The 24,435-nt window shown below is 46.0% G+C and overlaps 4 protein-coding genes and 1 non-coding gene across 7 annotated transcripts in view; 3 read left to right on the forward strand and 2 right to left on the reverse strand.

Annotated features, from left to right (window-relative positions):
• Positions 1-4,452, reverse strand: part of LOC106606613 (transducin beta-like protein 3) — a 29,588-nt gene extending 25,136 nt beyond the window's left edge. Inside the window, exons 1-6 of one of the 2 annotated variants that reach the window (XM_045715566.2) lie at positions 4,257-4,451; positions 4,094-4,145; positions 3,856-3,951; positions 3,707-3,754; positions 2,978-3,119; positions 94-178 (exon numbers count right to left, since the gene is read on the reverse strand). In XM_045715566.2, the coding sequence (XP_045571522.2) occupies positions 94-178; positions 2,978-3,119; positions 3,707-3,754; positions 3,856-3,951; positions 4,094-4,145; positions 4,257-4,288 (455 nt within the window). In that variant the 5' untranslated portion in view covers positions 4,289-4,451. Of the gene's footprint in view, positions 1-93; positions 179-2,977; positions 3,120-3,706; positions 3,755-3,855; positions 3,952-4,093; positions 4,146-4,256 lie in introns of both variants that reach the window. The other variant, XM_045715567.2, reaches the window with a different exon arrangement.
• Positions 4,453-4,584: 132 nt separating this feature from the next.
• Positions 4,585-8,970, forward strand: rn151 (RING finger protein 151). Of its 2 annotated transcripts, none has more exons than XM_014202903.2 (4): positions 4,585-5,175; positions 5,915-6,084; positions 6,395-6,491; positions 8,203-8,970. In XM_014202903.2, exons 1-4 carry the CDS (start codon positions 5,173-5,175, stop codon positions 8,659-8,661), a joined length of 729 nt encoding a protein of 242 aa, XP_014058378.1. In that variant the 5' UTR covers positions 4,585-5,172; the 3' UTR covers positions 8,662-8,970. The 2 variants fall into 2 exon arrangements, with proteins under 2 accessions (XP_014058378.1, NP_001134293.1); NM_001140821.1 differs by having other exon boundaries at positions 5,046-5,175; positions 6,389-6,491; positions 8,203-8,968.
• Positions 8,971-9,662: 692 nt separating this feature from the next.
• LOC106601815 (small ribosomal subunit protein uS5) lies at positions 9,663-11,941 on the forward strand. Its single transcript, XM_014194211.3, has 5 exons — positions 9,663-9,914; positions 10,388-10,477; positions 10,592-11,033; positions 11,316-11,407; positions 11,821-11,941. Exons 1-5 carry the CDS (start codon positions 9,771-9,773, stop codon positions 11,899-11,901), a joined length of 849 nt encoding a protein of 282 aa, XP_014049686.1. The 5' UTR covers positions 9,663-9,770; the 3' UTR covers positions 11,902-11,941.
• On the forward strand, positions 10,087-10,223 carry LOC123741960 (small nucleolar RNA SNORA9). Its single transcript, XR_006769483.1, has one exon. It is a non-coding gene; the product is annotated as a small nucleolar RNA SNORA9 (small nucleolar RNA).
• A 796-nt stretch (positions 11,942-12,737) lies between the features above and the next one.
• LOC106601814 (NADH dehydrogenase [ubiquinone] 1 beta subcomplex subunit 10) lies at positions 12,738-24,368 on the reverse strand. The gene is made up of 4 exons (XM_014194210.3): positions 24,128-24,368; positions 23,416-23,554; positions 22,052-22,191; positions 12,738-14,472 (listed from the first exon to the last, which is right to left on the reverse strand). The coding sequence occupies exons 1-4, from the start codon at positions 24,351-24,353 to the stop codon at positions 14,387-14,389; spliced, it is 591 nt and encodes a 196-aa protein (XP_014049685.2). The 5' UTR covers positions 24,354-24,368; the 3' UTR covers positions 12,738-14,386.
• Positions 24,369-24,435: the final 67 nt, after the last annotated feature.

Below are 24,435 nucleotides of genomic sequence, written 5' to 3' on the forward strand. Positions count from 1 at the left end.
CCCCATCCATGTGATCTTATTCATGATCTGAAAGGCTAAACTGATCCTTGATCAGCAGTTCAGATCAGAGTAAAGAGGTGGTCAGCAACTTACTGTACGACCCCAGAGGAGCCCTTCAGGTTGTGTGTACAGTACTGCTTCACCACGTCCCACAGCTTTATGGTGCCATCACAGCCTCCTACACACCAACAGGATGACAGACTCATATTACAGACAGGAAGTACAAGGTGAAATCTCAGAGTACACATTTAAAGTGGGAGCATTTGACTGAGCTCACTCACTGTTGTTTTGGGTATAACAGGTAGGTACTAGGCAATGTTAATTTCGTCAACAAAAATAGTGACTAAAATATTCATCAAACACCTATTTTTCAGTGGCAATTCGCGAGACTATAACTGACTAAATAGACCCAGAAAAAAAATATACCTCAACAAATTTTTATTTTTATTTCAGTTGACTAAAACGAGACTAAATTCTCTGTGACTAAAATCGGACTACTAAGTGAACTGGACAAGAGCTTTAGAGAGATTGTGCTTATCACTGAAAAGCTCTCAATCAATTTTAGCTAGATGGTGCTACTCTTTCTCTCTGCGCTTGTGTGTGTCTGATTGCACATTACATACAAAACAATAGCTATGTAGGCTAAATTAGGAATTTACATGGCCAAATAATTGTTATACAGTGCATTCGGCAGGTGTTTAGAACCCTTGACTTTTTCCACATTTTGTTACGTTATAGCCTTAATTCTAAAATTGACTAAATAAAACATTTCTTAACAATCTACACACATTACCCCATAATGACAAAGCGAATAAGGTTTGGAACTGTTTGCTAATTTATTAAAAATAAAAAACAGAAATGCCTTATTTACATAAGTACTCAGACCATTTGCAATGAGACTCGAAATTGCACGTAGATGCATCCTGTTTCCATTGATCATCCTTGAGATGTTTCTACAACTTGATTTGAGTCCACTTGTGGTAAATTCAATTGATTGGACATGATTTGGAAAGGCACACACCTGTCTATATAAGGTCCCACAGTTGACGGTCCATGTCAGAGCAAGAACCAAGCCATGAGGTCGAAGGAATTGTCCATAGAGCTCCAAGACAGGATTGTGTCGAGGCACAGATCTGGGAAAGTGTACCAAAACATTTCTGCAGCATTGAAGGTCCCCAAGAACACAGTGGCCTCAATCATTCTTAAATGGAAGAAGTTTGAAAGCACCAATACTCTTCCTAGAGCTGGCTGCCCAGCCAAACTGAGCAATCGGGGGAGAAGGGCCTTGGTCAGGGAGGTGACCAAGAACATGATGGTCACTCTGAAAGAGCTCCAGAGTTCCTCTGTGGAGATGAAAGAACCTTCCAGAAGGACAACCATCTCTGCAGCACTCCACGAATCAGGCCATTATTGTAATGTCCAAACGGAAGCCACTCCTCAGTAAAAGGCACATGACAGCCCGCTTGGAGTTTGAAAAGGCACCTTAAGACTCTCAGACCATGAGAAACAAGATTCTCTGGTCTGATGAAACCAAGGTTCAACTCTTTGGCCTGAATGCCAAGTGTCAAGTCTGGAGGAAACCTGGCACCATCCCTATGGTGAAGCATGGTGGTGGCAGCATCATGCTGTGGGGATGTTTTTCAGCGACAGGGACTGGGAGACTAGTCAGGATCGATGGAAAATGAACAGAGCAAAGTACGAGAGATCCTTGATGAAAACCTGCTCCAGAGTGCTCAGGACCTCAGACTGGGGAGAAGGTTCACTTTCCAACAGAACAACAACCCTTAGTACAAAGCCAAGACAATGCAGGAGTGGCTTTGGAACAAGTCTCTGAATGTCCTTGAGTGGCCCAACCAGAGCCCAAACTTGAACCCGATCTAACATCTCTGAAGAGACCTGAAAATATCTGTGCAGCAACACTCCCCACCCAACCTGACCGAGCTTGAGAGGATCTGCAGAGAACAATGGGAGAAACTCCCCAAATACCGGTGTGCAAAGCTTGTAGCGTCAAACCCAAGAAGACCAGACGCTGTAATCGCTGCCAAAGGTGCTTCAACAAAATACTGAGTAAAGGGTCTGAATACTTATGAATAGGGAATAGTTCAGTTTTGTATTTTTAATACATTTGCAAAAATGTCTAAAAACCTGTTTTTGCTTTGTCATTTTGTGGTATTGTGTGTAGATTGAGGAATAAAAACAATTTAATCAATTTTAGAATAAGGCTGTAAAATAAAAAGTCACGGGATCTGAATACGAAGGCACTGTCTATACTTATGTTTGTCATTTTTCTGCTGTTGGGAAGAAAATGACGTCATACAGAAAAATGTAGGTAGGACATGGCTGTCTATGTTTGTTCACATGGAAGTCAGTGATTGATGTTTACTATAGGTTTATGAGGCAATACAAATGTGATGTGACAAAAAGGGCATTTAGTGGACTAAAATGGCCAACTGTTTTAGTTCTTTTGACAATAATTAGACTACATCATTATTCAAATGGTAAAATGTAACTAAGACAATTATATTTTAGTCAAAATGACTAAGACTAAAATACTCTAAAAGATTGCCAAAATTAACACTGTTACTAGATATAGCCTGGTACCAGATCTGTAAGTGCTTTCTTGCCAACTGGCATCAGTGGTTTCTTTCAGCACGATTATTCTGAAATTAAAACAATATACATCATCTGCACAGACCAGGCTAGGGTATGATGGGTGTGGGACAGATCTGGGACCAGGCTAGGGTATGATGGGTGTGGGAGAGCTCTTGGACCCGGCTAGGGTATGATGGGCTTGGGACAGATCTGGGACCAGGCTAGGGTATAATGGGTGTGGGACAGATCTGGGACCAGGCTAGAGTATGATGGGTGTGGGACAGATCTGGGACCAGGCTAGAGTATGATGGGTGTGGGACAGACTTGGAACCAGGCTAAGATATGATAGGTGTGGGAAGTTATCCTATGTGGTCGATCCGCTCACCTGTGGCCAGGAGCGTGGAGGTGGGGTCAAAGGTCATGCTGGCAATGGGCACGTTGTGGATGGCCCTCCAGGAACGTGTGCACTGGGCCTGCTTCCAGTCCCATTGCTTCAGCAGCAGAGCCTTGCTGGCTGTTACCAGGATCTGGGGAGGGAAGGAGGAATGGATGGAGAGAAAGGGTGAGGGAAGAAGAGGGAGGAGAAAAAGGGGAAGTAAGGGATGAAGGGAATAAAGGTGTCCACATGCTTCCCAGCTGAAACAGTTTGGTAGAGTTTGTGCATATATTATGACAACATTTTTGTGACGTTTTTGTTCGTTTTGCACTTCGGTGGTCTTTTTTGGGGGGCTGTTCGGGCACACAACATTTTTTCTGGAGGCAAGCTGAAGTTCGGAGGCGAAGTCTACAGTCCTTCGTCGGTGATCGGTCAAGAGTAGGGATTCTTCAAGAAAGTCTAGTCATTCAAGGCATGACGACTTGTTTTCATGAAAAAGGCAGCAGCCGAACTGAAGCATGCTGATGCCTTAAGGTAGTCAAACTAAGTACTGCGTGTGACACTAAGGCTGTGTTTACACAGGCAGCACAATTCAGATATTTTTTTGAGTAAATTGGTTTCTTGACCAATCTGATCAGATCTTTTTCGACCAATTGGGCAAAGGATCAGAACTGGGCTGCCTGTGTAAATGCAGCCGTAGGTCTGGAACAGCCCATCATATAATGTCAAATGTTTTACCTCATCATCAAGGCTGAGGGCGAATGATGTAATGTCCTCCTGATCATCCTGCAATTACAACAGTGACGGAAATGAGAATCTGTACAGACATTAAATTAATGTCTGAACTAGCTGCACACGAGTGTTGAGAGAGAGAGAGAGAGTCTCACCTGTTCAATACTGTGAACAATCTTCCCAGTGACGATTTGCAAGACGTTGACACGTGTGCCACACGTACAAAATATAAATTTCTCATCTTTACTGATCTGTAACGTAGGAAAACATATTGAAATACCATAACACATCTGTCAACGGTATAGCTAGTTAATTATAGCTACAGTAACGTTGGATAGTTGGCTAACTAACTGTTTTACAGAGGGAGGTAACTATCAGTGATAAATAACTTACCTGTACTTTTCCTCCCTTGTAGAATGGTTCGATAGTGCTGGAAACAGCATAGCTACATGAAGAAGGAACAAAACAAAGGTAATTTTGCAAGAAGATAGCTAAGATGTGCCCGGCGTTAGCTATCTAGCTAGCTAGCTATCCACGTGAAGTGCGTTCGACTTACTTGGTCTTGAACTGGAGATTGCTTTTTGCCATCTTGCTTTGGAAGACGTAGGTAAACCACCACAATTTTGCAGTTTAAAGACAGATGAACTGATTTCGATCACTTGTTGTTAGAATTCATTAGCTCCGATCAACAAAAACCCCACATGTGTTGTTCAAGAGGTGGTTTTCGGTCTCTCACATTGTACGTCATATGACAGCGAGCGTTGAAAGAAAACGAACGACAGGGTGATTGGCCAGAATGCACAACCAAACGTTTTGGGCTTCTTTGCGGTAAGAAATTCCCGGAGGAAAAAACTCGATAAATGTTAAACCATTTTATATTCTATGTGTTTTCTGTACCATACGCAGAAAGATACAATTATACTGAATATAAATGTATACATAGGGTGCATTTCATTGATGTAATACAAATAAAATGATGAACAAACTGCCAAATGGCCCACACTTATAACCGGTGACAATAGTGTAACGACCCTGGGTTTATAAGCGAGGAAATCGACTCTGCCATTTGAGCATGCTTTTGCGGCACAGTCGATAGCGCGCCGGACTTCGGGCTTGAAGGTCGAGGGTTCGAGACCTGCTCCCTGCCTGCTGTTTCATTACAATACAATCGAGAAGAGATGATACTAGAGAGTGAACACCTATTCAAAACGACAAAAAATTCTCATTCACAGCTAGGGGATTGACGACTGGTGCTAGAACAGGAGGGAAACGACACGGCTTATTACAATTTACCCCAGTTCCGTGCTTTATATAATTTAGAGGTTTTTGAATATGTCAGTGCGCATGGTCACTCGTTTATGTTACGTCAGGAATGTTCATCTGTGTGTGTGTTCTCTGAGTTGCCTACATGAGTGTGTATGATACGTTACTAGACAACAGGAATGGACACTTGCTGAACAGAGCTGATTATTATGGTGAGTAAATAACTTAATAACTATATTTGTAACTTGAGTAATCAAAGGTTGGGTATGCTACTGACAATAGGTGTAAATTATTTATCAAGTATTTTCTGTTATAATATAACATTTTTGTATTATTTCATGGCTATGTTGTTTTACTATTCTTTTTGATTTATAACTCTTTACAAAGATTGAACGGCCTTTGTCATATTGTGATGTTTGCGGGCAGACATTCCCTTTTCCTTATGTTTAAAAACAGAGCCACTACCAAAATATACTTGTGCTCTGAAAGCCACTACAGAAAATATTGCAAGGGGTGGGGGTTAAAAACACACTTCTTTTTTTAATCAGTCATGGCAAGCTGAACATTTAAAACGTTCTTAATTATTCCATGTTATTTCTAGTTATGAGAATAAACATAACAGTTTTTTTTTGTCACATGGTCTGTCTCATATTATGACGTTCCAGAACAAGTCTATTGTCACTGCTCATGAGTGACACTGAATTGTTGACATTATTATGGGCTGGTGGTGGCCCTTTCTTTAGGCTAAACATTCATCATTACAAACCAGAATTATATACTTTCTCAGATTGTAACATACATACTTCCTTATTCTGCTCTAGTCTCAGTGCACTTTGGTGCTCTGTATAAAATAATCTGTGAAATGCATTTTGCGTAAAAAAGAAAAAGAAGAACCTATCAATATAAAGTATAAATAAAGTAAAGACACTTTTCTGTAACTGTTGTGTTCAGGCCGACCCGGACATGTCTTCGCAGAGTGGGGGTCATGATGTGGAGCTGTTCGTAGAGACCCCAGACTATGACCTGATCTGCACCATTTGCCAGGGGGTCCTCAGGTGCCCAGTAAGAGCTGCATGCCACCACATCTTCTGCAAGAAATGCATTTTACAATGGCTGAAGAGGTACTGCCTGTGCCTCATCACAAGCAAACATTATTGCGTCCATAGATCATGGTTGGATGAAGAGACAGTTTCCCAGACAGTTTCTCCATTGAAATAGCTTCATAGTCCAATACTATAGGTTTAATCTGTGTCAGGGAAACTGTCCCCAAATGTCTCAAATTCACATTGTCGTAGTATAGGCCTATAGTAATAGTTATTAGTATATTTGTTACTATAGTAAGAAATAGGTTATTATTCTACTGTAGCCTACATTTAAACCGATGATGACAATTTGTGAGTGAAGATGATCATTATTGTTCTTGAGGTGCAGACAGCAGACCTGCCCCTGCTGCAGAAAGCCTGTCAACCAGAGCTTGATATTTGTGATGTTCAAGCTAAGCAAGGTGATCGGTCGCCTAAAGATCAAGGTAAAGAAATGTAAATGTTTTGTTAGAGAAAAAACACACACTTGGAGCAACCTAATCTCTTGCAGCAAACTTCTGCTTACTTGCCCCATGGGTGTGTTCATGCTTAATCTCATAGAGCCAGATGCGTGTGCCTCTGAATATTGCATATACTCCGACAGTCTGGCACACAAGATTAGCACATGCTAACCTGGTTTACAGTAAGTATTAATTGAGCATCAGATACTCTTGCTAAAAGCTGGAATTAAATATGTAACAAACGCTTTGTTCAATAAAAAGTTACTGAAAAGTCACCAGATTTGGGTCTTATAATTCCTCTTTGACCAAATTGAGATCAGGAGGATCCTGTTTTGTTTCCATTGATCATCCTTGAGATGTTTCTACAATGTGATTGTAGTCCACCTGTGGTAAATTCAATTGATTGGACATGATTTGGAGAGGCACACACCTGTCAATATAAGGTCCCACCGTTGACAGTGCATGTCTGAGCAAAAACGCCATGAGGTTGAAGGAATTGTCCGTAGAGCTCTGAGACAGGATTGTGTTGAGGCACAGATCTGGGGAAGGGTACCAAAACAGTTCTGCAGCATTGAAGGTTCCAAAGAACACGATGGCCTCGATCATTCTTAAATGGAAGAAATTTGGAACCACCAAGACTCTTCCTAGAGCTGCCCGCCCGGCCAAACTGGGCAATCAGGGGAGAAGGGCCTTGTTCAGGGAGGTGACCAAGAACCCGATGGTCACTCTGACAGAGCTCTAGAGTTCCTCTGTGGAGATGGGCGAACCTTCCAGAAGGACAACCATCTCTGCAGCACTCCACCAATCATACCTTTATGGTAGTGGCCAGAGAGAAGCCACTCCTCAGAAAAGGGCACATGACAGCCCGCTTGGAGTTTGCTCAAAAAGCACCTAAAGGTAATGAGAAACAAGATCCCATGGTCGGATTAAACGAAGATTGAACTCTTTGGCCTGAATGCCAAGCTTCACGTCTGGAGGTAACCTGACACCATCCCTATGGTGAAGCATGGTGGTGGCAGCATCATGCTGTGGGGGTGTTTTTCAGCAGCAGGGACTTAGGAGACTAGTCAGGAAAGATAAGGAGCAAAGTGCAGAGATACCTGATGAAAACCTGCTCCAGAGTGCTCAGGACCTCAGAGTGGGGAGAAGGTTCACCTTCCAACAGGACAACGACCCTAAGCACACAGCCAAGACAACACAGAAGTGTCCTTGAGTGGCCCAGCTAGAGCCCGGACTTGAACCTGATCAAAGATCTCTGGAGAGACCTGAAAATAGCTGTGCAGCGACGCTCCCTATCCAACCTGACAGAGCTTGAGAGGATCTACAGAGAAGAATGGGAGAAACTCCCCAAATACTGGTGTGCCAAGCTTGTAGTGTCCTACCCAAGAAGACTTGATGCTGTAATCGCTACCGAAGGTGCTTCAACTAAGTAAAGGGTCTGAATACTTATGTAGATGTGATATTTATTTATTTTTATAATACATTTGCACACATTTTGAAAAACCTGTTTTTGCTTTGTCATTATCGGGTATTGTGTGTAGCTTGATGAGGGGGTAAAAAAACAATTTAATCAATTTAGAATAAGGCTGTAAAGTAACAAAATGTGGAAAATGCCAAGGGGTCTGAATACTTTCCGAATGCACTGTACTTCTTACCCTTTGACATCTGCCCTTCTCTCTCCCATCTTTTCCCCCAGTGTAAAAACAAGATCCGTGGCTGCCCGCATACCTTAGCCCTGTCAGAGCAGTACTGCCACAGCATGAGCTGCCTGTTCGAGCTCATTCCCTGCCCCTACCAGGGCTGCCGTGCCCAGCTCCTCCGCAGGGACCTGGATGCCCACGCCAGGCACTGTGAGCACTGGAGCCAACCCTGCCACATGGGCTGTGGCACCGTGCTGTCCCACCGCACCCAGGCCAAGCACAACTGCTACAGGCAGCTGAGGCATGAGTACGAGGCCAGGCAGAGGAACCACCGAGCCATCGCAGCAGCCCTCCAAAGGAAGATGAGGAGGATGCAGAGCACCATGGCTGACATGAAGAGGCAGATCGGCCTGATCTGTGAAAGCCTGGAGGTCATGGACGAACTGGAGGAGGTGGAAGAGGAGGACCTGGGTCAAACCAGTGGGAGTTTCAGTAGCAGTAACAGCAGCTCCTGAGTCCTGATGTAATGTATTTATAAAAATGACTCGCACACACAATTGTCTCTGGCACTTGAACTGTTTAGGACTATGCAGAGTTTATTTTATTCCTAGCACCAAGTATGAAAGACCTGTGGAAATAGAATTTTCAGGGATGGACTGCCTCAAATAGCACATTTAGTCATAATTGCTTTGAGGGTGTGTTGATAATGAAACTTCATATTTCATTTGAAAATGTATAAAGTTGGAACAATTTTGTACTGTGTCCTTTAACATTTTGATTTGTAAAGGATGATATATTTTATAAATAAAGTCAGCAACCTTTAACCTGTGTGATTTGTTGTGTTATATCATTATGTATATGCACATTTTACATGTGACAATAAAAACACGTTTTATCTGTTTGCATGAAATGTTACTTCCAGGAGGTCCAATGTTGGCCCTTACTGGCTATAATAAACCACTGCAACTATGTATATATTCCATATGAAACAGAGACATAAGACATAATACAACTCCCATATTTGTATGCATAGAAGTCAGTATATTTCAAAAATATTTAATAGAATCCAGAAGTTTTATCATACAGATTACAGGGTGTAGGAAATATCGCGAGGTTTGCCCTCATATAAATAAAAACGGAACCAGACTAGGGCCTTCTTCCTGTTATACAGAACACGTAAGTAACATGTCGAACAATTCTTTATTCAACGAAATCCACAAGCATCTCTGTGATCTCTATACAGACTTCACTGTTTGCTGGCAGAAATCCTTAATTGTACTATTAACAGTTGATTTAGAATCAAATTGAAAAATGTTTAGGCAATTAATGATAATTGTGAATGACTGAAGGTATCAATTCCTCGTTAGCGCACATTGCTACAATATACAATATCCATGTGGTACTCGTTATGTTTACAGTACAATATGTAAATGTGTCGTTCAGAAACCTTAACGATGTGACGACGTTCATTACGTTCGTGTTTCTTATCCTATAATATTTCATTCACTAGCCAGTGCGCTAAGCAATTCCACGAGCCATGACGTTGATGCGGCCTTGGTGACGCGAATTTAGGTAGGTCATCGTTACTTATTCTGACGTTTACTCTTTTCTTTCTCAACAGCAAATGGCGGACAACGCCGGTGGAGAACGTGGAGGTTTCCGTGGAGGTTTTGGCAGTGGCGACCGGGGTCGTGGTCGTGGACGCGGCAGAGGCCGTGGTCGAGGTCGTGGACGCGGTGCCAGGGGCGGCAAGTCCGAGGACAAGGAAGTGAGTTGACAGCCTTGAGCCCTTGTTTTGCTTTCTGGTCACAATGAAGGCGATCACGAATGGAGACTAAACTTGCCTGAGTGACGTTGCATGTGCAATAAGTTGGGTTTATGTTTATTCATAATTCAAGTGATGCTTAGTCAGCCATTTTAAAACCCTACAGAAGTTGATTCTGCAGACCTTTGTCAGCAAGGCTTGGCCTGGCGTGGCTTTGTTCTTTCCTGTAGTGTCTGCTAGAGAGAACTGAGACGGTTTGAGGCCCTGCTGTGTCTCTTCCATGGCAAGGTTATAGGTAGATCTCAGACAACTAATAGTTGGTGGTCCTGTGGCTCAGTAGTTGGGAGCATGGCGTTTGCAGGGTTGGGTTTGATTCCCATTTGTGAGAAAAACATTCTCACGTGCCACTAAGTCGCTTTGTTTACTGTACTAAATGTAAAAAAAAAAAAAAGTTAATATAACTGCTTCTCTTTCAGTGGGTGCCAGTGACCAAGCTGGGCCGCCTTGTTAAGGACATGAAGATCAAGTCTCTGGAGGAAATCTATCTCTACTCCCTGCCCATCAAGGTAAATTACAACTTAATGGTTTCCATAGCTGTACATGTTCTTAAACTAAAATCACTATGAACAGTTCACTGTTTCCATCCTGCCTTTTCTGAAAGTGTTTTACCCATGTTATAGGAGTCTGAGATCATTGACTTCTTCCTGGGGTCCTCGTTGAAAGATGAGGTGCTGAAGATTATGCCTGTCCAGAAACAGACCAGGGCTGGCCAGCGCACCAGGTTCAAGGCCTTTGTTGCCATTGGTGACTACAACGGCCATGTGGGCCTGGGGGTGAAGTGCTCCAAGGAGGTGGCCACTGCCATTCGAGGAGCCATCATCCTGGCAAAGCTGTCCATCGTGCCTGTGAGGAGAGGATACTGGGGGAACAAGATTGGCAAGCCCCACACCGTGCCATGCAAGGTGACTGGTCGTTGCGGCTCCGTCCTGGTGCGTCTGATCCCTGCGCCCCGTGGTACTGGCATCGTGTCTGCCCCTGTGCCCAAGAAGCTGCTCACGATGGCTGGTATCGACGATTGCTACACCTCGGCCAGGGGCTGCACTGCCACTCTAGGCAACTTCGGTAAGAAACCTACGCTGTGTTTGACTCACTTTTCAATGGTGTTTTTAATGGGTATTATCAGTGCAGCCGCATCCCCCTCCTAGCTCTGCTCAGCTTCACCCATAAGTGGTGTAGTTGTCGTTAATCGGGAGGTAAACTAACGAGTATGGTAATGCACGGCAGAAAGACTTCCTAATAGTCTCTTCTGTTCCCCTTTTCTGTGCTCAACATCCAGCCCCAGTCACTACATTAGCATAGTCAGGTACATAAAAGCAAATTGATACTAAGTGTTTGTCTTTACAGCCAAGGCTACCTTTGATGCCATCTCCAAGACCTACAGCTACCTGACCCCTGATCTGTGGAAGGAGACGGTCTTCACCAAGTCTCCTTACCAGGTCAGTTCTAAAGCCTTGATGCCCTCCACATTCATAATGTATTGGATTTATAAAGCCCTTTTCCATGGTTCATTGTAAGGATGGGAACAAAGTAAATGTTGCCTTTGTATTGCCCGTTCATCGTCTCAAAAGTGAATGGGTTACTGAAGGAGGCATACAGTAATTATTGTGGTTGTCTTTGAGGGGTGCACACCAAATCCTTTCAATTCGATCAACTGCAACAACACAAAGTGTAGCGAGACATGATAGATCTAATGTACAAATGGGCAGTCGAGATCTGTGTTGCTGTGGTATGTGATATATTAATAAACACTAACAGACCTGGTTCTTATTCACAAATCCAAACTTGATTAAGTATGTTATTGACTCTAAGGAACTTGGATGTGTGAAAGTGTCAATTTTGTGTCCTGCAGGAGTTCACTGATCACCTGGCCAAGACCCACACCAGGGTGTCTGTGCAGAGAACGGCCGCAGCTGTCCCGGCATCCTCCTAAACACTTTTGTACAGTGGATTAAATAAAGGGTTTAACACCATTAATGTCTTCTAAAACTGATGTGCTGTAATGTGGTTATAATATTGTGATGAATCAAGATGCTGATGACTAGCTAGATCATGTGACAGTAATGAGATCTAACTCCATTTTGACACCATGGTTAATTATTACTTAGTAATAAAGTAATGAGTAAGTAATAAGTAAAGAAGACTTCAAGGCTTTAGTTCCCTCCAAATCTGGATTTAACCAGCACTGCTCTCAACCCCCAGTCTTCCCTATAAATCAGATTGATTTAGACCTTGGAGACAGTGGGAGTCCAATTAACCTCATAGGTTAAGATTTGGATTCCTCTGGTTTAGTTGCCGGCTGTTCTGCTAATTCGTACTGATGTTAGTCTGAATATTAAAGTGATTGTCACTGGCCAACACATAATACCCCATGGCTAAATGGAATTGCTAGATGTCTTTCCAAATAAAAAAATCAGGTAGGTCTTGCATGAAGTACGCAAAAAATGTACTTAACAAGTTGCATGGACTTGAGTGCAGTAAGTGTTTAACATGGGTTTTGAACGACTACCTTATTGCCTTTTCTCACAAGTTTTGCAAGTTAAAGTGGTGAATTTCAAGCAAATTCAACAGAGACCAGGGAGATTTTCCAATGCCTCGCAAAGGGCACCTGTTAGATGGCTTAAAATAAGAAGCGGACATTGAATATCCCTTGCTGCATGATACTAATTACACTTTGGCTGTTTCAATACACGCAGTCAATACAAAGATAGTCGTCCTGACTTAGTTGCTGGCGTGGAAGGAACCGCAATTTCACTTTGAGGCCAATGGTGATTTTAAAAGTTTAATGGCTGTGAGAACTGGATGTGTCAATGAAGTTACTCCATAATACTACCCTAATTGACTGAAAAGGAAGCATGTACAGAATACAAATATTGCAAAACATGCATTTTGTTTGTAGTAGGGCATGAGTAAAACTGCAAATGTGCAGAGTAATGACCTTTGGGGTAAATCCAACACTGAGTACCACTCATTTTCAAGCATGGTGGTGGCTGCATCATGTTATGGATATGCTTGTCATTTTTCATCGGTGAGGTTTTAGGATATAGTTAAGCACAGGTTAAATCCTAGAGAACTTGTCTGCTTTTTGACAGACAAATTCACATTTTGGCAGGACAATCACCTAAAACAAGGCCAAATATACAAGTTTGCTGAGACCAATGTTCCTGGGTGGCTTAGTTGAGTAAAATCTCTGGCAAGACTTGACAATGGCTGTCTAGCAATGATCAACAACCAACTTGAAAGGGCTTGAATAATTTACGGATGTGCAAAGCTCTTAGACATACCCAGAAAGACTCACTGCTAAAGTAGATTTTAACGTACTATAAACTGGTTCAATCTGTGGTATCGTACTGTATACCATGCTTGGTAACCAGTTTAATAGTAATAAGGCCCCTTGGGGGGGGTTTGTGGTATATGGCCAATAGACCATGGCTACGGTCTGTATCCAGGCACTCTGCGTTGCGTTGTGTAAGAACAGCACTTAGCCATAGTATGTGTTAACACTTATGTAAGAGACATATTTATTTTTAAATAAGTTTGCTAAAATGTTTTAATTGTGGGACCCTATGTGTAAATGGGTGAGAAAAACGTGATCCATTTTAAATTCAGGCTGTAACAATGTGGAATAAGTCAGTATGAATACTTTCTGAAGGCACTATGATGTAGCAACAGCACCAATGTTCCTGCATATCTCATTACAAGCTTTGGTTTTTCCATTTGTTTTAAGGTTGAGCTTCAACACGTATAGCTCTTTAGCACGTAGGGCACGCTGATTGGCATCACCTCATTAGTCAGCATGTGTAACACCTGTGCTGGCCCAGGTGCTATTTAAGAGTGACTGGCCCAGTGGTCTTTAATGAAAAAAAATAATCTGAAACCATTTTGAATTAATTGACAAATCAGCTTTTTTGAGATTCAGAGAATGAACATCTGACTGCTTTAAAAATAACTTGTTCAGTGGGGTAAAACCTCCAGCTTCGATAGATGTGCTATCATGTAGATTTAATCATGACTGCTCATTTCACAACGTTGACTTCTTGAACTCGACCAAGGGGAATCCCAAATGAGTCAGATTCCTTGTATTCTGTGTCCCCTTGAAATTAGAATATTTAAGGCTTTTCCGCTCAGACCCCAATGCGTTTTGATAAAGTGAGAAGCAGGGACGCGCAATCAATTTAAATACATTGAGATTCAGTACTACTTGTGGCAGTGTACTCGCAGCCCAGCGGGACTAGACCACAACAGTTCCTATTCAAGAATGGTTTGAGTCAAGGGTAAATGCAGCTCATTCAAAAAGTTGTTTGTTACTACAGCTAAACAATTCAATGAGGACAGTTCTTTTTCCCAATAAACATATTTACTCTACATTTCATACATAGGAGAGAGACTTGGAATAGAGTGATTAGGGGTTATATTGTTTAAGCTTTTGCCTCGGCTGCCATCATCCTGTCTTTCTGCTTCATCAGACATTTCCTTGAGCTGGCGTAGGCTCCCAGATCCCCATCTACAACAGAGGAAGGACAACAGCTTGTCAATGCAATGGAACAGTAGCCTCACATCCTTAACATTTCTGCATTCCACTGCAGGAAATTCTTCCCGGGAGGTGTCATGAAATTATTTATATTGGAAAAATTCAGGCAGCAGCACTTAAGTTAAATGGTTTTCTACCATTGGTGCCTACTGAACACAACTGAAGTTATATTTCACTATATTGTATCACTCCGCAGCGGAGGGATACATCTGAGGTGAGGATTTACAGATTTACTCCCATGTACACCTGTGTCATGGCTGGGGTCCATACACACCCGCACACACACACACACATACATACATACATACATACATACATACATATCTATACATATGTATATATACACACACACACACACACACATATATACATACATACATACATATATATACTGCTCCAAAAAATAAAGGGAACACTTAAACAACATCCTAGATCTGAATGAAAGAAATAATCTTATTAAATACTTTTTTCTTTACATAGTTGAATGTGCTGACAACAAAATCACACAAAAATAATCAATGGAAATCCAATTTATCAACCCATGGAGGTCTGGATTTGGAGTCACACTCAAAATTAAAGTGGAAAACCACACTACAGGCTGATCCAACTTTGATGTAATGTCCTTAAAACAAGTCAAAATGAGGCTCAGTAGTGTGTGTGGCCTCCACGTGCCTGTATGACCTCCCTACAACGCCTAGGCATGCTCCTGATGAGGTGGCGGATGGTCTCCTGAGGGATCTCCTCCCAGACCTGGACTAAAGCATCCGCCAACTCCTGGACAGTCTGTAGTGCAATGTGGCGTTGGTGAATGGAGCGAGACATGATGTCCCAGATGTGCTCAATTGGATTCAGGTCTGGGGAACGGGCGGGCCAGTCCATAGCATCAATGCCTTCCTCTTGCAGGAACTGCTGACACACTCCAGCCACATGAGGTCTAGCATTGTCTTGCATTAGGAGGAACCCAGGGCCAACCGCACCAGCATATGGTCTCACAAGGGGTCTGAGGATCTCATCTCGGTACCTAATGGCAGTCAGGCTACCTCTGGTGAGCACATGGAGGGCTGTGCGGCCCCCCAAAGAAATGCCACCCCACACCATGACTGACCCACCGCCAAACCGGTCATGCTGGAGGATGTTGCAGGCAGCAGAACGTTCTCCATGGCGTCTCCAGACTCTGTCACGTCTGTCACGTGCTCAGTGTGAACCTGCTTTCATCTGTGAAGAGCACAGGGCGCCAGTGGCGAATTTGCCAATCTTGGTGTTCTCTGGCAAATGCCAAACGTCCTGCACGGTGTTGGGCTGCAAGCACAACCCCCACCTGTGGACGTCAGGCCCTCATACCACCCTTTGGAGTCTGTTTCTGACCGTTTGAGCAGACACATGCACATTTGTGGCCTGCTGGAGGTCATTTTGCAGGGCTCTGGCAGTGCTTCTCCTGCTCCTCCTTGCACAAAGGCGGAGGTAGTGGTCCTGCTGCTGGGTTGTTGCCCTCCTACGGCCTCCTCCACGTCTCCTGATGTACTGGCCTGTCTCCTGGTAGCGCCTCCATGCTCTGGACACTACGCTGACAGACACAGCAAACCTTCTTGCCACAGCTCGCATTGATGTGCTATCCTGGATGAGCTGCACTACCTGTGCCACTTGTGTGGGTTGTAGACTCCGTCTCATGCTACCACTAGAGTGAAAGCACCGCCAGCATTCAAAAGTGACCAAAACATCAGCCAGGAAGCATAGGAACTGAGAAGTGGTCTGTGGTCCCCACCTGCAGAACCACTCCTTTATTGGGGGTGTCTTGCTAATTGCCTATAATTTCCACCTGTTGTCTATTCCATTTGCACAACAGCATGTGAAATTTATTGTCAATCAGTGTTGCTTCCTAAGTGGACAGTTTGATTTCACAGAAGTGTGATTGACTTGGAGTTACATTGTGTTGTTTAAGTGTTCCCTTTATTTTTTTGAGCAGTGTATATATATATATATTCCCCATGGCCGCGACACACGTTCTTTCATTTTCTCGGCGGATGTCCGTATGGTTTGAGGTACAAACTTTCTGAAGTTCGCTTGGTAAGTCACTTGTGGAAGTATACTCACAGGCTGTTTGCAGCCTAGAGCAGCTGGCCACATGGCCAGCCCCTCTTGAGTGCTCCACTTGCTGTGTGCGGTTGATCTGTATCTTTCCGCCCGTGGTTTGTCGCGCTTGTGTTTCGACTCCGTGTGCATCCTATAATATATTGCTATACAGCTCTTGCTGCTACAAACTGTATTTACCTTACACAACTTGCCGACTGGCTTGTTCTCTGTGTGCTGTGAGTTGCTTAAACATGCCGTCACCGCACCATAGTTCTTTGCTATTTACCCTACAAGGTGTTTTTCTTGTTCTTTCCCCTGCAGAATTTAAGAGTATCGTGGTGGGCTTCCACTACATAGAGACAATAACTTTGGAGTTCCTTAACGGAGTTACTCCATATGGTGCTGGTTTTAGTTTTTTTACTGCTAGGTAATATTGCAGTTGGTGTAAAAAATAATTAAAAAAATACAAATGAAATCCATTACCTCAATGTGTTTTTTTTTGTCTGCCTGTTTTTCCCATACGGGTCCCCCACCTGTTTTTGCAGAGGTACTGGGTAATTTATCCCTCACCGGGTTCTTATTCCTCCAAGCGGATCACGACATAAGCTCTACCAGGGTGTCGGACTCCTGCTCTGTGGCCTTGCTGGCTTGGCTGAGCTTATGGCTTCCCTTGGACAGGTGTGATGGTGGCATCCCCCCTGGAGAGCCTCATACCTCGTATGCACTGCCTGGGTTTGAGACACGCGGAGAGGGCGGTGGAGCGCCCTACTGGATGCCTGTTTTGTGTGGTGTTTTCAGAGCGCCTGCGCCTGGTGCGATTGGAGGCCATGCGCGAATGGGTCGGCCAGGCTCAGGACGAGCTCCCTCCCTCAGGAGTGGTGCGCCAGCGAGCTGTTAGTCCCTTTACTGGGCCCAGTACCCCTCCCATGAAGTGTGGCCAGAGCCACCGCAGGCAGAGCCCATCTGCTGCCAGTCCTGGACAGTGGCAGGAGTCAGACAACTGGGACCACCTTGAAAGGAGGGCGCATGCCCTGCGTCAGGAGGTTGATAGCTTCGATGGCAATGACAGCTGTCCTGGGGGATGATGCTGGCACTGTTCACCACCGTGAGCGGGGCTACCAGGCTGACAGAAGTGGGGTGGGGCTTCATCGCCCCCAGCGGCTCGAGAGGCTATGAGGGGCCTACTCACTCGGGTAGCCACTGCACTGGACATCAAACTGGTGGACAGTGGTGACCCTCCATCTGTCCCCATCTCTGCTGAGTTCCGCGAGGCCTTGCAGAAGAGCTGGGCCTCTGCCAGGGGGCGCTTCTGACTCACAGCAAAGACTGGACCATGGAGTTATGTGGCGGGCGCAGAGTCACTTGGCCTCCGGGAGTACCCGACCATGGACACCATGATAGCTGCCATGGTCCTCCCGGAGATTATAGGGCGGAACCCGTGACTGAAGCCGGGACCCCCCCCCCCTACTCTCTTGGCCACCTTACCAACACGGCATGCTGCTGCAGGTCAATCTGCACTCTGTTTCCCCGGCTGCAGGGTGGCACAGAGGAGCTCCTCCGGGAAGTGATGGAGGAGTCTCGCCTGCTTTCCCTGCTCCAGAGGAATGTGGCCCGCTCCAACGGATGGGCCATGGCGCATTTGCCACTCTCCCCATCACTGACCTTTGGCACAGGGCTTAATGACATTCTGGGGCAAACCGATAGGGTCTCCCGGTCCCTACTAACCTTGAGACGGTTCATGCCGCCTCCTCAGACCCCGGGTCCAAGGCAGACGGACTGTCACCACCCACTTGCACCCGAACGGCGGTGGGGTCCCTCTCCTGCCCCATCGCCTCATGCTGAGCAACGACAGCGGGGAGGGGCACAGCGTGCGGTGGAACAACAACCTGTCAACCTTCACCGCCATAGGGACGTGCCTGGGGGACCCAGGCGCTCGGTGCGCCAGATGAAAGGCGGGCCCCGGCGGGACCCCTGACACACCCTTCCCCGGCTGCTTCTCCTGGTCTCAAAGGGCAACGTGGGAGGAGTGTGTGGAGTCCTCATGGGTGTTGCCCATAATGCTCGAGGGGTACTGACTCCAATTCCGGTGCTGGCACCCTGTCCTTCAGGGGCCTTCGTGTCACCACGGTGGCCAACCCCCTGAAGAACCCCCTGCGGCTGGATCTCCTCACTCCTGGACAAGGGTGCCCTCCGCAGAATTGAGAGTTCATAACGTCGAGGTGGGTTTTACTCCACCTATTGTGTGGTCCCAAAAAGAGACTGAGGGTTTCGACCAATTCTGGACCTCCGCAACCCCAATGTGTACTTAAAGGTACTGAGGTTCCACATGCTGTCCCCAGCTGCGTGTTGCAGGCTGTGTCCAGGGAACAGTGGTTTGTGACGCTGGACCTGAGGGATGCGTATTTCCATGTTCATGTTCACCCAGCTCATTGGCGGTACCACCGATTCGCTTTTGAAGGGCTTACGAATATAATGGTTCTTCCCTTCGGCCTCTCCTTGGCAACCCACACAAAATGCGTGGACGCTGTCCTGACACCTCTCACGTCCCGAGGGTTGTTGATCCTCAATTACCTGGACGATTGGCTGATTTGTGCCCCAACTAGGACCCAAGTGCTGTCAGACAGGGACATGCTCCCGACCCACATCGGCGGGCTGGGCATTACTGTAAATGACAAGAAGAGTCGTCTGACGCCAACCCAGAGGGTGGCCTTCATTGGCATGGAACTGGACTCAGTCCTCATGAGAGCATGCCTGCCCACCAGAAGGGTTCAGGCGATCTTATCTTGCCTTGACCACTTTCGGCATGGGCGGATGGTATCCGTCCTAACCTGCAAACGTCTGTTAGGCTTGCTCACGGCGGCCTCGTTGTTGATTCCCCTGAGCCTGCTCCATCTCTGGCCTCTTCAACGGTGGTTCAACTCCCACCGGCTGCACCCGAAGCGCCACCGTCACCTGCGGGTGACCGCACAGTGCCTCACGACATTGCTGAGGTGGCGCTGTCACTCCTTTCTCTCAGGTGGGGTGGAGATGCTAAGGATGTGCCGCCGGGAGCTGGTCAGCACAGACGCCTCCCAATTCGGCTGGGGGGGGGGGGGGGGGGGTGACTAAGGGCAGGTCGGCCAGCGGCCCTTGGAGCGGCAGGCACATCAATACACTAGAGCTGTACTGCTGGCCCTGCAGTCTTCCTTCCACATCTGAAGGGAAGACATGTCCTGGTGAGAACGGACAACACCACAGTGGTGGCTTACATCAACCATCGGTGGACTGAGGTCGCACCGCCTCCCTCTTATGGCTCGGGAGCTCTTTCTTTGGGCTCCGGGACGTCTAGCATCTCTACGCGCAGCGCACCTACCTGGCATCCTGAATGTGGCAGCGGATATGCTCTCAAGGGAAGGCCCGCCACCTTGGGACTAGAGCCTACATCCCCAGGTGGTGCAGCACCTGTGGGACAAGTTCAGGAGGGCGCAGGCGGACCCGTTTGCCTCCCTGGACAATGCGCGCTGCCCCCTGTGGTACTCCATGTCGGAGCCACCAGGACCTCTGTGCTTGGATGCTCTGGCTCACAATTGGCCAGGGCTGGAGCTTTACACATTCCCCCCTTTTCCCCTGATCCAGGCTGTGCTGGATAGGACCAGGTTGGCAGAGCATCATCTGTTTCTGGTGGCCCCATACTGGCCCAAACGACCCTGGTTCAGCCTTCTCCTGTCGCTGTTGTCTGGGACATCTTGGCAACTTCCCGAGACCAGACCTGTAGTTTCAGGCCGGGGAACTCTGTGGCATCTGAGGCCGCACCGCCTCAGTCTGTGGGATTGGCCACTGAACGTCACCAACGGTCCATGTTAAGACTACAAGAGGGTGTAATGAACACCATGCAGAACGCTAGGGCGCCAGCTATAACCGCGGCATACCAGTTGCGCTGGTGGTTGTTCTGCTCTTGGTGCACTAGTATTGAGGTTGTGCCCAAGTCATGCGGGGTGCACTATGTCCCCCAATACCTGCAGTCTCACTTGGATGAGGGCTTGACAGCCTCTACAATGAGGGTATTTGGCCGCTATATCTGCCTGCCATGTGGGGTGGATGGACAGGCCAGTGGGGAGCCAGCCCTTGGTCTCCAGGTTTATGAAGGGGGTTCGTCACCTGCGTCCAACTAGGACCCACTCAATGGCGAGCTGGGATCTGGATGTGGTCTTGGCAGCTTTGGCAAAGCCGCCTTTCGAAACGGAGTCTGCCTCCCTGAAACACCTCTCTATGAAGGTGGCTTTCTTGGTAGCGATTACTTCCATGAAGAGGGTGGGTGAGCTCCATGCTCTTTCGGTAAGTTCTGAGTGCTACCGGATGGACCCCGGGGAAGGAGTATATATCTCCGTCCCAACCCTTCATTCCTCCCGAAGGTTCTGTCAGACAGGCATGTGAACATCCCTTTTATCCTGTCTGCTTACGAGCCCCCCTCCCTCCGGCATGATGTGGCTGCCTATGTGGAGCGGACACAGTCAGTGAGAACAACAGACCAGCTCTTTGTCTGATTTGGCGAGAGAGTCCTGGGGGCTGGGCTATCAAAGCAGAGGCCCTCTCACTGGATCGAGTAAACGATTACGACAGCATACCGCCTAGCTGGCAGGCCAGTGCTGGGATCTGTGGTGGCACATTCAACACGAGGTGTTGGTGTGTCCTGGGCTCTACTGAGAGGAGTGCCCTCGCTGATATCTGTGCTGCGGCCAGCTGGGCTTCCTTGTGCACCTTTGCTAGGTACTATCGGGTAAATGTGGCACCACCCTCTGTGGTTGGTTCAGTGGTCCTGGGCGTCACCTCCAATTCCGGGGATGTGCCGGGACCCCTCTTCCACATTGAGGGCCCCTGCGTCTTGGTCCCGCGCTGGGACTTCGTCGCTGGCTGGCCAGGTCCCTCTAGCACTGAATAATCTGGTACGGGTATACCAAAATATTGGAGTGATCCAATATAGTGAAACATAACGAAGGTTACGTATGTAACCACGGTTATGTGAGCTATATGGATCACTCCAATCCTTTATGGTGCTAGAAGCGCCTCAAAAATGATGTAGATAACATGCCACGGCCATGGGGTCTATATATAGGGGCGGACCCTAGCCGTTACACAGGTGAACACGGGAGTAAATCTGTAAATACTCACCTCGGATGTATCCCTCCGCTGCGGAGTGACACCAATATATTGGTGTGATCCATATAGCTCACATAACCGTGGTTACATACGTAACCTTCATTTTTACAGGATTGGGTCTGTTGATCTTCTCTCTCTCTGGCATGAGTTTTTTGTTTTATTTCATCAGTATTATTCAGAAATTAAAACATACATCTGCACAGACTCAATGACGGGTGCTGTCAGTGGTTGCAAGTTGGAAGTTGGAGGTTCGAGCGAAGCGTAGGCCTAGCTGTCATTCTTGCCCCGTAGATGCTTGGAACATGCTATCAACAGTGTTACTGCCTTATTAGTGAGTGGTAGTTACAGCGTGACTGGTAGGCCTTGGCCACGTCTGCAAACTGCTGCAGCTCCTTGGAACAGTTCTGGTGGTAGCTGGTACCCTCCCTCTGCTGGCAGGCCCTCAGACGCTCCTGGACCACCTTCACGATCTCCTGGTCCACCTTACTGGGGGGGGGGGGGGGGCACACACAACAGACAACTGTTAGGGTCAAGGGTGGTTGTGAATTCACTAAACAGGACAAGCCGATGAATGGTTAAAAGCAGTGGGTAACACGGAACCAAAACCGGCTGCGGCGTGCACCATCGTGCATAAATGTATTTTGTCCCCCCACACCAAACGCAGGTTAAAATATCAAAACAAACTCTGAACCAATTATATTAATTTGGGGACAGATCGAAAAGCATTAAACATTTATGGCAATTTAGCTAGTTAGCTTGCACTTGCTAGCTAATTTGTCCTGGGATATAAACATTGAGTTGTTATTTTACCTGAAATGCACAAGGTCCTCTACTCCGCCAATTAATCCACACATAAAACGGTCAACCGAATCGTTTCTAATCATCTCTCTTCCTTCCAGGCTTTTTCTTGTCTTGACTTTATATTGCGATTGGCAACTTTCATAAATTAGGTGCATTACCGCCACTGACCTCATTCGTCTTTCAGTCACCCATGTGGGTATAACCAATGAGATGGCATGTGGGTACCTGCTTCTATAAACCATTGAGGAGATGGGAGAGGCAGGACTTCTGATCTGCGTCAGAAATAGAACTGATTTTCTATTTTAGCCCTTGGCAACGCAGACACTCGTTGGCGCAATAATTGAATAACATAGATTTCTAAATGTATTTTGCAACGCAAGCGGTGTAGTCAGCCTGTAACTGTCCTATCATATCTGACCACAGAACATTAATCTCTTGGACAAACTATGTAAGGTCAACTTCACGGTAACCGATTGATGCGGATTCAGACTTTTCATACAACAGATGTTGAAAGCCTTTCGTGAACTCACACTTGACTTTTTCCCCCTCTTACTAGCAGACTTTGCTGATAGGTACTTTGAGGGAAAACTACTTACTATGACTGGTTGTCCAACCTAGCCATCTTAAAATGAATGCACTAACTAAGTCGCTCTGGATAAGATGGCCTACCTTTTGTTACAGTATGTCTTGTCGTTTAATCCAGTCAATGGGTTTTTCCTCATGATGAGAGTTGATGTAGAGGGGTGTCAAACTTCTGGAGGACCACATTGTCTGCTGGTTTTCCCACTTTCCTTTGTTTCAGACTGGAAAACTATGACTATGTACTTCCAAGGTAATCAATGACCTTCATTGGGAGCAAAGTAAAGTCAGAGGCACTGCGGCCCTCGAGCTTGAAAGAGGAATACTTACTGATCTCTCCTCCACTGCATCTCAGCCTCATAGTAACAGGTGTAGTCTCCCTCTGTGCACTCGGTCAGCTCGGGGACACGGCGGAACTTCTGGTGGTAGTAGTTGTACTTGTTGCCGGAGTGGATACCCTCCACAAGTTCTGTTGAGAGATGAGGGGAGCATGTCAACATTGACCTCTTGTTGATCATGTGGTACAAAGTACTTAAAGAGTCTTATTGCTCACTGATTTTACATGAAAGGATTGGTGAAAGCTATGTGGAACATTGGCTTTCACATAGCTATCCAATGTTAGATCAGTGATATTACTGGAAAGAGGTGAAGGATGCATTTCTAGACCCGAATTACAGTAATATGAAATTCAATGAGTAGTATCTAGCTAGTGTCAAGTGCATTGCGCTGCATGCAACATTATGCATTACACCTGAATAAACTAACTAAAACTGCAACACACATAGCTACCTAGCTAGGTAGAAAGCATAACCGCAACACTTGCTAGCCCAGACATCTAACGCTACCTAGTAAGCTAACTGAAACAATTTCTCTGAACTGCACATCTGACATTTGAAATCCTCAATTATCCTTATAAATGTTTAATGCCATGGTCTGTTTCCATGTATCTCGCTAGATATCCAACATTAGCTACTGTTAGCAACACCACAGATGGATTAGTTAAAAATATTTGGCAAAACGTTAGCCTAGCTAGCTAGCTCACCTCTGAATGTGGTGACAGGGAGGTCCACGGAATAATAGAAGAGTTTAGTCAAAATCAGGGCTGGGTTGGGAAGGGTCGTCTGCTTGTCCACGATGGGAGTCTGGCGGGGAGGCTCTGGGTACGCATCTTTATCATAGTCCGATGGCATTTTGCTGTCTTTTATTAAAGAAAAAAAAAACTTCTTCAAGTCGACCTCTTCTACGCGCATGCGTAGGAGGAACAACATGGCGTTGGAGGTCAGAAGTAAATATAACATGTAATATGGTGAACTTAAATACAATTTCAGTAAGATTACAAAAAAATATATA

This window comes from Salmo salar, chromosome 03 (genome assembly GCF_965601325.2).
Source record: "Salmo salar chromosome 03, fSalSal1, whole genome shotgun sequence".
Classification (NCBI taxonomy): Eukaryota; Metazoa; Chordata; class Actinopteri; order Salmoniformes; family Salmonidae; genus Salmo; species Salmo salar.

Coding starts and splice junctions, on each gene's coding strand:
- rn151 (NM_001140821.1), top strand. Junction 6,085..6,388: donor ATTTTACAATGGCTGAAGAG/GTACTGCCTGTG, acceptor ATTGTTCTTGAG/GTGCAGACAGCAGACCTGCC. Junction 6,492..8,202: donor TCGGTCGCCTAAAGATCAAG/GTAAAGAAATGT, acceptor CTTTTCCCCCAG/TGTAAAAACAAGATCCGTGG.
- LOC106601815 (XM_014194211.3), top strand. CDS start 9,771: ATGGCGGACAACGCCGGTGGAGAACGTGGAGGTTTCCGTGGAGGTTTT. Junction 10,478..10,591: donor TCTACTCCCTGCCCATCAAG/GTAAATTACAAC, acceptor CCCATGTTATAG/GAGTCTGAGATCATTGACTT. Junction 11,034..11,315: donor TGCCACTCTAGGCAACTTCG/GTAAGAAACCTA, acceptor TTGTCTTTACAG/CCAAGGCTACCTTTGATGCC.
- LOC106601814 (XM_014194210.3), bottom strand. CDS start 24,353: ATGTTGTTCCTCCTACGCATGCGCGTAGAAGAGGTCGACTTGAAGAAG. Junction 23,555..24,127: donor CCCTGTCACCACATTCAGAG/GTGAGCTAGCTA, acceptor ATCTCTCAACAG/AACTTGTGGAGGGTATCCAC. Junction 14,473..22,051: donor CAAGGCCTACCAGTCACGCT/GTAACTACCACT, acceptor CCTCTGTTGTAG/ATGGGGATCTGGGAGCCTAC.